The sequence below is a fragment of the Mercenaria mercenaria genome, chromosome 9 (genome assembly GCF_021730395.1).
Source record: "Mercenaria mercenaria strain notata chromosome 9, MADL_Memer_1, whole genome shotgun sequence".
Taxonomy (NCBI): Eukaryota; Metazoa; Mollusca; class Bivalvia; order Venerida; family Veneridae; genus Mercenaria; species Mercenaria mercenaria.
In genome coordinates, this window is record NC_069369.1 from 45,399,159 (window position 1) to 45,414,492 (window position 15,334).

The following is a 15,334-nucleotide window of genomic DNA, read 5'->3' on the forward strand; positions in this document are numbered from 1 at the left end:
AAAAACAAGTGCCAAAATTCTGATTACCTTTAAAACTGTTCAGTTTTCAGGGGTAAATTTGTGTACGTTTGTAAGAATTCTGAAAAAGGTCATAATTTACATCATTCAACCAAGTTGACTAAATTGTTATTTCAGCTGGTTTGATGACAGGAAGCACTGTGTGAAATTTCAGTCCAACGCATTATATATGTTACTAAGATAAACAATAGATAACCAATGCATACAGTTGTTACTGAGTTACTCAATAGTTAGTTGCATACAGAATTAATCCTAGTCAAACAAGGCACTCGGTAACACCTATGGATGCTCCCTGAAGCAAATATCAGAAAAGGGGGGCAATTCAAAAATAGGGTCATACAGAGTTATGGTTCTTAGTTACTGCACTTCTTCAAAGACCTTAATAAAAGTCAATCCATTATATAGTTTTCAAGTTATTCTCCCGACAGTCTGTTATACATAAGGGAGATAATAAATATAGGGTGATCTAGAGTTATTGTTTATATGTACTGCACTCCCCCTAAATGTGTTCTATAAGACTTAAAAGTTTGAAGAAAATATCTCTTATAGTATAATAAGGAGAGATGCTCTGGACAAACTTTTTAACACAAAGGGAGATAATTAAAAATGAGGTCAGCTAGAGATTTGGTTCTTAGTTAATGCGCTTCTCTCACTGACCTCTATAAATGTGTGAAGCAGGGCTCCAGATAATTTTTTTGGCCTATGAGTATTTACTCATCATAATTCTTGCGAATGAGTAAAATAGTAAAATCTGAAATTGACTAGGGGTAATTTTACTCCTGAATATTTGTAAATGAGAAAAAAACAAATCAGTTTTATAACATATTTATTGGGTGTAACACCCATGAATTTGTTTGCAGTTCAGTTTCAATTCAGCATTCAAGTTTTTGCTTCTTTTTCTCCATAGGCTTGCTTTGGCTTCACACTCACTGCCAAATCCAATAGATTATTCAATATACCTTTAACGATGTTTTGGGTATCATTTTTGGTTGGTTTAAAGAATGTGTAGCACGTCTGTTCACTTCATACATTCTTAGAAAGAGACATGTTGTTGTTTACTCCACACCGGAAGTTGATATTTTAAATCGACAATGCTTTAAAACACTACCTTACCATCAATATTAATTCCCAACAATTTGATTTACACACGCATTGAGTGTATAATATAGTTTAACCGAGGTTTATAGAGTACCATTCAATGCCTGTGTACGTTCAATGTGGCACAATGAATGCCGATCGTGCACTGTTATGTAAAGCATCCAGACGATTCAGATTTTGTTTACGCTTGTAAAAAGTCATTGCATGCGTTTCTGTAATTTCATGTATGTTTTTATACGCTAAAAAATTAGCAGACATGCGTATATGCATTATTTCAAAGCGTAATTTACGCTAATACGCATCTTATCTGGAGCCCTGTGAAGTATTGTTCGTTTATTTGTTTATTTGGGTTTTACGGCGCACCAACACAGTATAGGTTATATGGCGCCAAACAGGACTACAAATTTTGGTTTCATATCTCAATCATTTTAATACTTTTCAGGTAATACACCGGAAAAGTTTTCATACATAAAGGAAGATAATTCAAAAATAGGGTAAGCTAGAGTTTTTTTTTTTTTTATAATTTATTTTTCAATCTTCATACATTTACAAAATATGATGACTTGGACAAATGTTTTTAACAATAGATACAAAACATGTATTTTATGGTCATCTAATTAAACAAACATTTGTAGTAATGGATGTCACAAGAAGACTTTTTCTATATATATATTTTTAGATGAAAAAAATTAGAGAACAAAACATCTAAGAGAGAAAAAAGTTAAAAAGAGTAGATATTATTGGATGTTTTAGATCGTCTCCAAACTCATATAATTGTCTAAAAATTGTAATGGTTATTTATGCTACAAACATGTAAAAATCAATTTGTAGGCACACTGTCTAGAAAGTATCATTTTATTATATAGATGAAGAATAAAATATGTAAGATATTTTCTTTTTTTTTTTATTATTATTATAGCCAACAGCATCTACATTCATACCTCAAAACCAGACCATTTGATATTATGTTGGTTTATTTTGTCATTTGATAATGCAATTTCTTTTTCAAGTTTTATCTTGATTTTAAGATATGATATGAAACTGTCAAAACTGAGTGTTTGTTTTCTATTTTTGATTTGAAAAATGTAAGATTTCATTAGAAATATTATAAAGTTTATCACATTTTTTCGTTTTACGTTCCTTTCAGCGATACCAAAACTGACTACCTCTAAGCTAAATTGTGTTTTGAGATTTTTCTTGTCAAGGTACATATGTAATTTGTTCCATAGTTGTTGTACACAGTTACATTCCCAAAACATATGTTCTAATGTTTCAACATGCATATTGCAGAAATAACATAAATTTGATTCTGTTAATTTGTATTTAAATAATGATTTGTTTGTTGGGAGAATTCTCATCATATGTTTGTATTGAAAACTTCGTATTTTTGTATCTATTGTTGCTTTCTGTGTTTGCATGTATATGTTTGACCAACAAGAGGGGTTCTCTGATATAATCGCTGACCATTTCATTTCCGACTTAATTATTGGTTTTGGTCTGTTTTCTTCTTTGCGTGTCGTAAAGTAGTTTATTTGGTTCTTTTGTCTTCTTAATTTATCTATAAGTAATTCATTTCGTGCATAAGATATATTCTCTTGCTTAAGCACCTGTTTAACAGTTTGTGGAATGCTTGCTATAAGATTGTAGTACTTCAAGAATTGATTGTTTTCTATATTATATAAAAATTTAAATTCGTCAAAAGTATAGAAAGCTTTTGTTCTGTAATCAAATAAATGTTCCAAATGCTTTATTCCCTTTTCGTACCAGTCTTTTATAGAAAAATGTTTTATTTTCAAGTTTTATAGCTTGTGTTATTCCATATTACCTGTTTACTTATGCTCTTATTGTTGTCCTGTGTATTAATATTTACCCAAGCTGTCAATAAATCTTTCATAAAAATGTTGGATTTACATATAGTTTCAATTTCTTTCTGAGAATAATTACATTCAAATAAAAGTTCTCCTCCAACATTAGATAATAATGTACTATAAAATATCTTCCATTGTCCTTGGTTGCTTTTATCTATTATCCTTCTGATCCAACAAGCTTTTATAGCATTTATGAAGTAATCTAGATTTATCATTTTTATAACCACCCATTTTGTAGTCCAGTATAATAATCTCCCTATTAATTTTATCTGGTTTATTATCCCACAAGAATTTAAACAATTGTGTTTTAATCTCTTTCATTACTTCATTTGATGGGTTTGGTAACACTGTAAGAGGTAAATTAGTTTTGGTAAAGCTAATGATTTTATAACAGTTACTTTTCCAAGTAGTGTTAGTTTTCTATGTTCCCATTGTTTTAAACAGTTAGTAAAATTTTGAATCTTGGGTATCAGGTTTAACGTTATGCTGTCTTTTTTATCATTTGTAAATATCATTCTAATGTTTGAGCTGACTCGGATGTCCAATTAAACATTTTATCTTTACAGTACTGAGGTTTGTATCTTTTAATGATCCTATCCTTAGTATGTTAGTTTTGTTGATATTAAGTTTCAATCCAGATATACACTCGAAGTTCGATATAACATCTATTAGTTGTTCAAATGATGTTTTGCACCATTATTGATAAAGGTTGCATCATCTGCAAACAGGGATTGTTTTATTTCAACATTATTAACTGTTATGCCTTTTATGATCTCATCAGTCTCGATATAATTTGAGAGGATTTCAATGCAAATAATAAATAAGGAAGAGGAAAGAGGACAGCCTTGTCTCACTCCACGTAGTATGAAAAGGGTTTTGATAGATAGCCATTATTTATTACCATACTGGTTATATCATTATAAAATAATTTTACCCACTGTATAAGAGAATCACCAAAATTGAAGTGTTTTAAACACCTTATCATAAAGTTATGATCTAGTGTATCGAAAGCTTTTCGAAATCTGCGAACAGTAAAAGTCCTGGTATTTTATTTTGTTGTGCGAAATCTATTATTTCATATATTAACCTAACATTTTCCCCTATATATCTGCCTTTTATGAATCCTGTCTGTGCACTGCTTATGATAGAATTGATAATCTTTTTTATCCTGTTTGCTATGGTTTTGGCGGCAATTTTGTAATCTACATTTAATAGACTTATAGGGCGCCAGTTACTCAAAATTTGTGTGTCTTTATTTGGTTTCGGCATAAGCGAAATAATACCTTGTTTCTGCAAACTAGTCAGATGTCCGGTGTTGTAAGAGTAGTTAATAGATTGAATAAAGTACGTTTTAATCTCTGTCCAAAATATCTTATAAAATTCGACAGACATGCCATCTGAACCTGGACTTTTTGATTCTTCATCTCCTTAAGAGCTTCGAAACATTCATTTTCGTTTAATATCCCTTCACATTTTTGTTTTTCGTTTTCATTTAAAGTTCGCGAATTGGGTCTAAAGAAATCATAATCACAAGTTTTGGATTCTTTTTTGTTATATAGCTGTTTATAGAATTCTGCTTCTGCCTTTAAAATTTCATTTTGAGAAGTTATTTCTTTATCGTTGATTTTCAATTTGTATATTGTTTTTTTTTCTGCGTTTCTTTTTTCTAAGGCTGCAAAATATTTTGTATTTTTTTTCATTTCCTTCAATACTTATTGCTTTTGCTCTGATCAACATTCCATTAATTCTGTTATCAATGATTTGATTTAATTCCTGCTGTTTTTTGTCAAGTTCTTCCTTTAAAGTTTTTATATTAATGCTATTATTATTTTCGCTTAAAATCTTTTCTTCCAATACTTCTATATTTTTGTTTATTTCTTTTTCAATTTTATTTTCTTCTCGTTTTCTATGGGTGGAATATTTTATTGTTTGATTTCTTATAGTGCCTTTAATGACTTCCCATAGAATGTTTGGGTTTGCATCCTTATTAAATGTTACGGTTTCTCGAATGGCATTTCTTATTATGATTGATATTCTTTTTCAAGTAAAATGCTGTTGTTTAATTTAAAATAACCAGGGCCTTTTTTTGTGTTAATAAAATCCAATTCTAGTTCAACCAATGAATGGTCTGTTTGGTAGCCTGGTTGTATAGTGCAATTTTTGACATAGTGCGTTAAACACTCAGATAATAAAAAATAGTCAAGTCTACTGGAGATGATTGGAATTGTATTTGAATGCCATGTATATTGTAATTTTGATGGATTACATAATCTCCAAATATCTATTAAGTTTCCGATGTTAATGATATCATTTATTTTCTGTCTGCAGTTTTTATGGCTATCAATCTTCCATTTCTTTGTCAGTATTTGTATTCAGTATGGTGTTAAAATCACCACCAATTATAAAATCTTCCTCTAAGTTTTGACTAATTTCTTTCTCAATAATCGTAAAAATATCAGCTTTATCCTCATTCGGCCCATATACATTCATAATATTAATTTGTTTTTCGTTTATAATCATGCTAACAATAATCAATCGCCCTTCAAGTAATTCATGATATGTTAAAATATCTCCTGTAAAGTTACGATTAAAAAGGATTGCTACCCCTTCACTATTGCTTTTGTCTCCACTAAAAAAAGATTTCCCTTCCATTCCCTTTTCCATTTTTCAGCTATAAGTGTAGATGAATGTGTTTCTTGTAATAAGCAGATAGAATATTTTTTAGATTCTAAATATTGAAACACTTGTTGCCTTTTCCTAAAATTTCCTAATCCTCTTACATTGATTGAGCAAATCCTAACCGTCTCGAAACTTAGTAGGTTTTTTTTTTTGATAATTAGACGTTTGGAAACGATCATACATCCACAATGTTTTTTCATGGTTTAAATTAGGTTCACTGTTGAGCCAATGCCATATCTACTATCTAAGTGAGTTGAGCATTTAAACCATTTAAGAATATAATAAAATTGTTTTCTTTTGTTTCTGTAACATATCCTATAAATTACATAATTTTTTTAGAGAGAAAATTTATTATATCATATTCGAAGTTATATTTCATTTTATAACGAGAACAAGAATATATGTTTTAACTAAAGGTTTTGATAGGACTTCGTTTTTAAGATTTGAAAACGGTTTACATAATATTACTACATGCATACTTAAGAAACAACTTTTTTTCAAGTAATATATATTACTAATTTTATAATACATCCGTTTTTATGACTGAAAAAGATTTAGGTAACATATCAGGCATGTAAAATTAAAATTAAAACAAAATATGTTTCAATTATTTGACCTTGACTATAGTTGCTTAACACTATATTGAGTTTCAAGTAACAAATTACGATAGTAACAGAGATATTTGACTTTGTTAAAGGCTTAAATTAAAACTTCCCGAGATTTAAGGGACATATCTCTGTCATACTCCAAAAGATTCTCAATTAAAAAGGGGTATAACTCTGTAAGAGATCCAATTAGAGTTATTATGATGTATACTTGGTTGCAGATAACCATTCTTAATTTCCAGTCAATAGCTTTGATAGCAGCAGTGATAAAAATGTATTTGACTGTATCCTAAACTTTAACAATGGCAATGCCACAATGAGTGCAAATAGCTCTGCTTTTTCTTCAACAAGTTGAGCTGAAAATTTGTGCATAATGTTACATCACTGAAATACCCACAAATGCACATGATATCACAAGTACTATATCAAAAACACCTTTTTAAGTTCTATTAAAAAACTTGCATATGACAGTACTATATCATATATGACAGGCATTTTTTAAATTATATACTATTATATATACATGATTTTACCATGAAAATTTGTGTATAATGTCACAGTACTGAAACACATACAAAAGTATTCGATATTACAAGTACTATTTAAAAAAAACCTTTTTAAGCTCTATTAAAAACTTACATAATATTATGACATTTACTATGTGACAGGCATTTTTTTTTTAAATTGTATAATATTATATATGAATTTACCTGAAAACTTGTGCATAATGTTACAGCACTGAATTACATACAAATGTACGTGATATTACTAGTACTATATAAAAAAAACTTTTTTTAAGTTCTATTATAACACTTACTTATGACAGTACTATATGGCAGGCATTTTTAAATTGTATGATATTATATATACATGATTTTACCTCAACATTTGTGTATAACACAGTACAGCACTTAAATACATACAAATGTACGCGATATTACAAGTACTGTATCAAAAAGCCTTTTTAAGCTCTATTATAAAACTTACATATGACAGTATTATATGACAGGCATTTTTTAAATTGTGTAATATATACATGATTTTATCACAATATATTAAAAAGCTCGATTGTTCAGGCCAAAAATGTATTTTTTGACATCGCTAATTTTACCATTATAATAATACTTTCTACGAGGGTATTACAAAAATTTAATCACCTATTTTTTAACTTAAGAAAGTATGGTCATGATATTTATATTTTAAAGTAATATAAAATATGTCAATAAGAACTTTTTGACTTGACTAGCATAACACTGATATCACAAATGACGTCACATACCTGTCTTAAAACATTGCATATCAATATGGAAAATACTGAAAAATTCAGTTTAAGTTCAGCTTAACAAGGTTTTTAATTAATATCATAAAAAAAGATTGCTATCTTTTGACTTGACTAGCATAACACTGATATCACAAATGACGTCACATACTTGTCTTAAACCATTGCATATCAATATGGAAAATACTGAAAAATTCAGTTTAAGTTCAGCTTAACAAGGTTTTTAATTAATATCATAAAAAAAGATTGCTATCTACACACATTATTCAAAAATGTATTTATTCAGACATCACAAAAGACGTCACGTACTGTTATGATAATTTGCGTATCAATTTTGGAAATATTTACAGTTTCAATAAACATAACTAGAATTGATATTTTTACCGTTAAAGTGGTAAAGAACTTTGGTCGTGGTAAACATGACACTAACACCGCAAATGACGTCGCTTACCGTTGTGAAAATTCGTGTATCAAATAGAACATATTGAAAAACCTCATATGCATGACTGTATTTGTACATTTTATTGTTAAAGTGATAAAGAATTTTGGACTTGGCAAACAATGTCACTGACATCAAAGACTGACGTCACATACTGTTATGAAAATTGTCTCTATCACTATGGAAAATACTGAAAAATCTCTTTAAGCACGACTGTAGTTGAAAATTATCCTAGTAGAGTGATAAAGAACATTGGGCGTGGCATACACGTCATTGACATCACAAATGATCACTGACATCAAAGACTGACGTCGCATCCTGTTATGAAAATTTGCCTCTATCACTATGGAAAATACTGAAAAATCTCTTTAAGCACAACTGTAGTTGAAAATTTTCCTAGTAGAGTGATAAAGAACATTGGGCGTGGCATACACTCATTGACATCACAAATGACGTCACGTACCTTTATGAAAATTTGCATATTAATATGGGAAATATTGAATAGTTTCAGGTTCCATTGAACTTAGCAACGTTTTAATTTAGAAACTAATAATGAATGTTATCTTCATACCTCGTCTAAAGATATGTTTATCGGGACATCACATATGATGTCACAAACCCTTTAAGAAAGTTCGCATATCAATATGGAAAATATTGAAAAGTTTCAGTTTCTGTTGAACTTAACAGAGTTTTTAATTAAGTAATAATTAATGTTATTTGCACATATCGTTCAAAAATATATTTTATTCGGACAGGTAACTCTCTGAGTTTATCTGTATGTTGATTCTGAGCACTCATTGTGCTTTTAACTTGGCAAGCAGGAAAATTTTATCTACAATACCGTATTAACTGTATTTTCATGTTGAAATCTATAAAATAGTTACATATTCAACGTTTTTGTGTGTGATGTCTGTCATTTATTAATAACATATAGCTATATAAAAAGTTTTCTCACAACACATAACATATTCATGATGTACATTAGGTTTACACTGTAAGTATTAATACTGAGTGTTTTTTTTTATAATTCATTTGCATTATAACCCAAGTTCTATTGGTTGTTGTCTCCAGAGTTCATCTGTACCTCCTCAGGCCATGGCAGATCCATCCAATGCTTGTACTCTTTGAATTTAACCCTGTGAATGTTACCCGTCTTATTTTGATAGAATATTTTGCCTCCGCGCGTCCATACTGATTTAACTTCATCTTGCATTTTTGTTTAACACAGCTGTATACATGGTGGTTTAATTGAGTGAGATCTTCCGAAATAAACATTTTACTGCCTTTAAACATTTTTAAATTATTCATAATTTTGTTTTTGGTTGATCTTCTCACGAACCTCACAATAATTTGACGTTTCTTAGGTCCCTTTTTTTTGCCCAATCTGTGTGCTATATCGATATCGGCTGCTGATATTTTCAAGTCTTTTATGTGCTTATTTAAGCTTTCAACTACTTTCCCTATTGTTTTTTTCATCTGATTCTTTTTCATCCTCCGAGATTCCATTGATGCGGATATTATTCACTCTACTATATTGCTCGATATCATTTAGATATTCAGTAGCACTATCACTGCTTTTTTTCGCACTCGTATCGTATATTGGCGTTTTCTTCATACTGTTCTTCTAGTTTCGAATTAACATTTTTCAAATCCTTTTAAGTTCATCATTTCCTTTTCTTTGTCAAACAATCTACCTTCTAAAATTTCTAATTTTCGCTCAACAGATTGTAGTAGCTCATCTTTCAATTGCTGTATCATATTTCTTATCATTTCCCTTAAATTGCCGTCGTCTTTTGTGATCACATTTGATAATTTCTTGTTTATTTCCATTAACTGACATTGTATTTGAGTCATATCTGTTTCCATTTTGTTTTGAGATTTTGAATGTTTTTCTTTTTTCCTATGCTCTTTTATTTTTGCCGGTGGTGTACTGATACTTGAATCCATCTCACTTAGACTGCTTGTTTCACTTCTACCTCGTTTTTTCGAATTATCATCTTTATTAATTTTTTCAGCCATGATTTTTGGCTTGATTTGATTAATACTAGCACAGTTTATGATCTATTGAAATAACTGAAGTGCACTGAATTCAATATGGCGTGGCTCTATGTGAACAACGAAAAAAGTTTAAACTGACATGCCTACTTTTTGGAAAGTTTAACAGCTTGTGCCGATATTGACATGTCTATACTCCAAATCCTACTTTGTTCTACTTCCCCAATAGATGCCAGGGTAGAAAAATCTTTTTATGAGTTTATTTATTCAGTTAAGTAATATATATTGTTTACAGGCTAGAAATTTTCCATTTACTTCCGGGCGGCGCCCAAGTAGAGAATAACTCGAACAAAAACACCCCGGTGCCGGTCGCTCTTCACCTCGTTTAATTAGTCCGCCGTAGCGTTTTGATTAGATTTTCTCCTATTTACAACACTTTTCCAAGCTCGTTATCACTATATATTGCGAAAGAACGTTCCTGCTCACTGATATATACTGACCATCTGTCTCTATAATTCCATTTTTAATATTTTCTTACGGTATTTGTGTTACCGCTCTTACACACGTGTGCTAGTTAGGTCGCAGAACACTCCAAGCTAGAGTTACTGTTCTTTGACAATGCACTCCTTCTCACTGATTTCTATGAATATGTGAAGTATTAAGTTAATCTCTCATACAGATTTAAAGTTATTTATTTATTTTGTTGGGTTTAACGTCACACCGACACAATTTGAGGTCATATGGCGACTTTCCAGCTTTAATGGTGGAGGAAGACCCCAGGTGCCCCTCCGTGCACAATTTCATCACAAGCGGGCTTCTGGGTAGAACCACCGACCTTCCGTAAGCCAGCTGGATGGCTTCCTCACGTGAAGAATTCTACGCCCCAAATGAGGTTTCGAACCCACATTGATGAGGGGCAAATGGTTTGAAGTCAACGACTCTAAACACTCGGCCATGGAGGCCCCAGATTTAAAGTTAAGCTCTGGACAAGTTTTTTTTCACATAAGGGGAGATAATTCAAAAATGGGGTCAGCCTGAGTTATGGTTCTTTGACACTGCATGTCCTCTAACTGACCTCTATCTACGTGTAAAGTATCAAGTCAATCCCTTTCATAGTTTTGGACTAAAGCTCCACACAAGCTTTTTACATAAAGGGAGATAATTCAAAAATGGGGTAGCTAGAGTTATAGGTCTTCGTTACTGCACTTCCTTTCAATGACCTCTGTATTTGTGCGAAGCATCAAGTCATTTCTTCTTATAGTTTTCAAATTATGCTCTGGACAAACTTTTTTTCAAGTAAGGGGAGATAATTCAAAAAATGGGGTCAGCTAGAGTTATGGTTCTTTGATAATGCACTTCCTTTCACTGACCTCTATCAATACATAAAGAATCGAGTCAATCCCTTTCATAATTTTGGACTTAGGCTCCGGACAAGCTTTTATAAAAAGGGAGATAATTAAACAAGAGCTGTCACAGGAGACAGCGCGCTTGACTACTTTGATGCTGGATAGTGAAATGGGCACATCTTAGGAAGCTGAGTCAGTCACTGGAGTGTGTAATGACTCCAATGTGGATGAAGGTATTGGACAATAGCTTATGTTTGTGTCAAAAGAATTAACAAGAGAGTTATCAAAACATTAAATAAGTATAATTCTAAGCAAAAAGGGGACATAATTCATGAAATATTGGTGCAAGAGTGATGCACCTTATGTCATATGATGTGGGTGATGATGTGTAACAACTACTTTTAGTTTGAATCAAATCCATTTAGTAATAACTGAGATAGAGTGAAAATGCACCAAAACTTTAACCTGAAATTCTAAGTAAAAAGGGGAGATAATTCATGAAGTACTGATGCTAGATTTATGGTCCTTGTGTTATATGATGTGAATGATGATGCTGAACAACTATTTTAAGTTTGAATCAAATCCTCTCTGTAACAACAGAGATATAGTGAAAATGCATCAAAATTAACCTTAAATTCTAAGTAAAAGGGCGCATTATTCATGAAAAATTGGTGTCAGAGTTATGGACCTTGTGTCATATGATGTGAGTGATGATGTGGAACAACTATTTTAAGTTTGAATCAAATCCGATTTAGTAATAACTGAGATAGAGTGAAAGTGCACCAAAACTTTAACCTTAAATTCTAAGTCAAAAAGGGGGATAATTCATGAAATATTGGCACAAGAGTTATGGCCCTTGTGCCATTTGATGTGGGTGATGATGAGGAATAATTATTTTAAGTTTGAAACAAATCCATCAAGTCATTAGAGAGATAAACAGAAAGTGCATCAAAACTTTAATCAAAATGCGGACACGGAAGGACGCCGACGCCAGGTCGAGTAGGATAGCTCTCCATAGTCGAGCTAAAAATGGCACCACCTAGAGTTATGGTTCCTTACCACTGCACTTCTTCCCAATGAGCTCTATCATTATGTGAAGTTACAACTTAGTATCTTCCATACTTTTTGAGTTATGCTCCTGACAAGAAGTGTGACGGAGGGACAAGGTGGGGACTATAATATCTCTTCAGGAAGCATAAAAAGGGCCATAACTTACATTAACTTCAACCAAGTGATATCTAACTTGTTGATTTAAGTAGGCTTGATGACTAGGAAGCCTTTTGTAAGGTTTCAATGCAATGCATGCAAAATTTAATGGTTACTGAAATGTTATCTTGCATGCAAAAATTTAACCAAGGTGTGATGCTGAAGCATGGATGAGTAGAATAGCCAAATAATCTGTATTTTTTACTTGCTATCCCTGCCAATGTTCTTTGGGCAAATCACATTCAAAACTTTTACCCAGCAATATGGAAAAAGCTGCTGGCACAAGGATGAGAAGGATACTCTTCATATACTTCCATATAGTCTACATATTATTGTCTACATACCAGCAGGGTAACCAGAACCATAGTTTCCATCTGTTTCAATACCTTCTATAAACTTCCATTTCTTCACTGCTTTATCCCTTGCAACCTATTATAAAAACACTAGCACTCAAGTCATTTGTCATTTACAGTTTGTATAGCTTAGATTGATTAATCAGCATGTGGAATTTTCTGTCAAATTGTGAACTGTGAGAGAAAGATTATCAAATTTTCAAAGAAAGAAACACATTAAAGGAAGTCTAGAAACTGACTTTTAAGTTCTTAAAAAAAATTAATTATTTCACAAATGTGAATATTGTGAAAGTTTCTTCATATCAATAACTGGTTTTGAGACTTTTTTGTACAAAGAATGACTCTTGGTTCAGTTGTGGGTATTTATCAGGTACTTGAGAGCATAGATATCTATTTACTTTCCTTGCACTATCACTATTGAGTAGAAAACAAACACAAGTTTAGAGGAAATATAATTATATTTTTCAACAAAAGCTCTGCCTAATGTGGCATAATACACCCCTTCACAAGTGGACTGGGACAGGGCAGTAAACTTTTTTATCTGGAGGGGTGGGGGAGTGGGTATAATATTATGTGCGTGTGTGTGTGGCAAAGGTATTTGGAGGGAGGAGGAGGCCATGAAGTGGATGAGGAATACTATGATGCAATATAAAGAAACTGAACTGAAAGTAACAAGAGGGCCATAAAGGCCCTAGATTGCTCACCTGAGTGAACAAGTTTGGTAGACAGTCACGCATGGAAAATATATGTGAAATTATTTTGAAATTGGGCCAGTGTTTTCTGACAAGAAGATTTTTTAAAGTAACCTCTATATGCATATATGTATATGAAGAAAATTGCGAGTATATATAGAGTGAGGCAATTACTGAAGATGATGATGAATTGGAATAACTTGAATTTACTTGGTAAAGGGTCACCAAAGACACATTTCTGTGGTATTGTTTCAAGTAGATTCAAAAGAGATCAAAATTCTGACAATTTTGTATGAATCATTCCAATATGACTAGCAATTCTTAAATTGTCACAACGATATTATGTTGATGTTACACTGACTCTAGAAATAGCACTTTCAAATTTGATCAAATATTTTACTTAATATGCTGCATGTTTAAAATGAAATATCACATTGCACAACTGTCTTGATTAATTTACACACAGACTGGGTTGGTTATTCGCTATGCAGAATAATTCACAATCATTTTCGCCCAAACTGAACTCTTCTGCAAGATGTATTACCATTTTCGGTCAGGGTGTGTATAAACAAAGGAGCGTTACAACCTACCATTTGGTGTTTTAGGACCCAGTTTTGAATTACGTTTCACAGAGACCAACATTCTGACAATCTTGTATGAAGACTAAATGGAAAATGTGACTTCTAGAGTGTTAACAATGTTTTTCTATGATCTGACTCAGTGACCTAGTTTTGGCCTCAGGTTATCAAATTTTAAACTTGTCCTATATTTCATAGAGAAAAACATTCTGATACTATTAGGTACTTATGATAATCAAGTAGAAAATGTGGATCTAGAGTGTTAACAAGGTTTCTTATGATTTGACCTAGTTGCCAAGGTTAGACCTCAGGTACCTAAATTTCAAACACAACATCAAGACAAACAATTTGACAAAGTTGAAGGTTAGGTAGAAAATGTGGCCTCTCGAGTGTTAACAAGTTTTTCCTATTAATTCACCTGGTGACCAAGTTTTTGACCTCAGATGACCCAGTAACAACCTCATCTGAGATTTTATTGCGGCTAACATCCTGACCATGTTTCATTAAGATTGGGCAGAATTTGTGACCTCTAGAGTGTTAACAGTAAAATTGTTGATTGCAAAGATCCTTAAAAATTGAAGGTTTAAGGACAACTGCCCCAAAAATACATGGCAGCCACTCAACACCTGACTCCAATATATCTTTGTTTACCGGGATACACTACATGTAACATTTACAAACATTGAGAGATGTAAACAAGCTGAAAGGACAGCAGGTGGATACAAGAAAATTTAACCATATTTCTAGTGTATAGAACTAATGTGTTGGCAAAGTTTATACCCTAGCTGCATAAACAAAGGGTTTCTCATTGGATTTTATCTCACTACATAAGAATAAGAAAGCTGTTACTCTCATGTAGTGTATAACAGAAATCATCTATATGGAAAACACTGCAATCACCTCTACATGAGGTACCCATGGTGCAATTTCACCAGATGCCAGGAAATCCATTATCCACTGATGGCCCAATTCACTTGTAAATTCAATGACTAATTTTGCAGTTTCTGTTGCTCTTTGTTTTAACATTTAACTCTGGCAGAAAAGGAAAGACATACTTTGATGCTGCAAGTCAGAACAATAAATGACTTGAAAATAATAAAACAAGACGCCGCCATGCGGGGCAATATACGCCCGAAGGCTTACATCATAGGATTAGAGCAAAATTTTAAGAACTTGAC

The 15,334-nt window shown here is 31.9% G+C and overlaps 1 protein-coding gene across 2 annotated transcripts in view; it reads right to left on the minus strand.

Annotated features, from left to right (window-relative positions):
• LOC123547011 (ribonuclease H2 subunit A-like) overlaps nt 1-15,334 on the minus strand; it is a 77,349-nt gene that overhangs the window by 15,492 nt on the left and 46,523 nt on the right. For both annotated transcript variants that reach the window (XM_045333745.2, XM_045333744.2), the window contains exon 6: nt 12,878-12,962. In XM_045333745.2, coding sequence (XP_045189680.2) covers nt 12,878-12,962 — 85 coding nt within the window. The remainder of the gene's footprint in view (nt 1-12,877; nt 12,963-15,334) is intronic.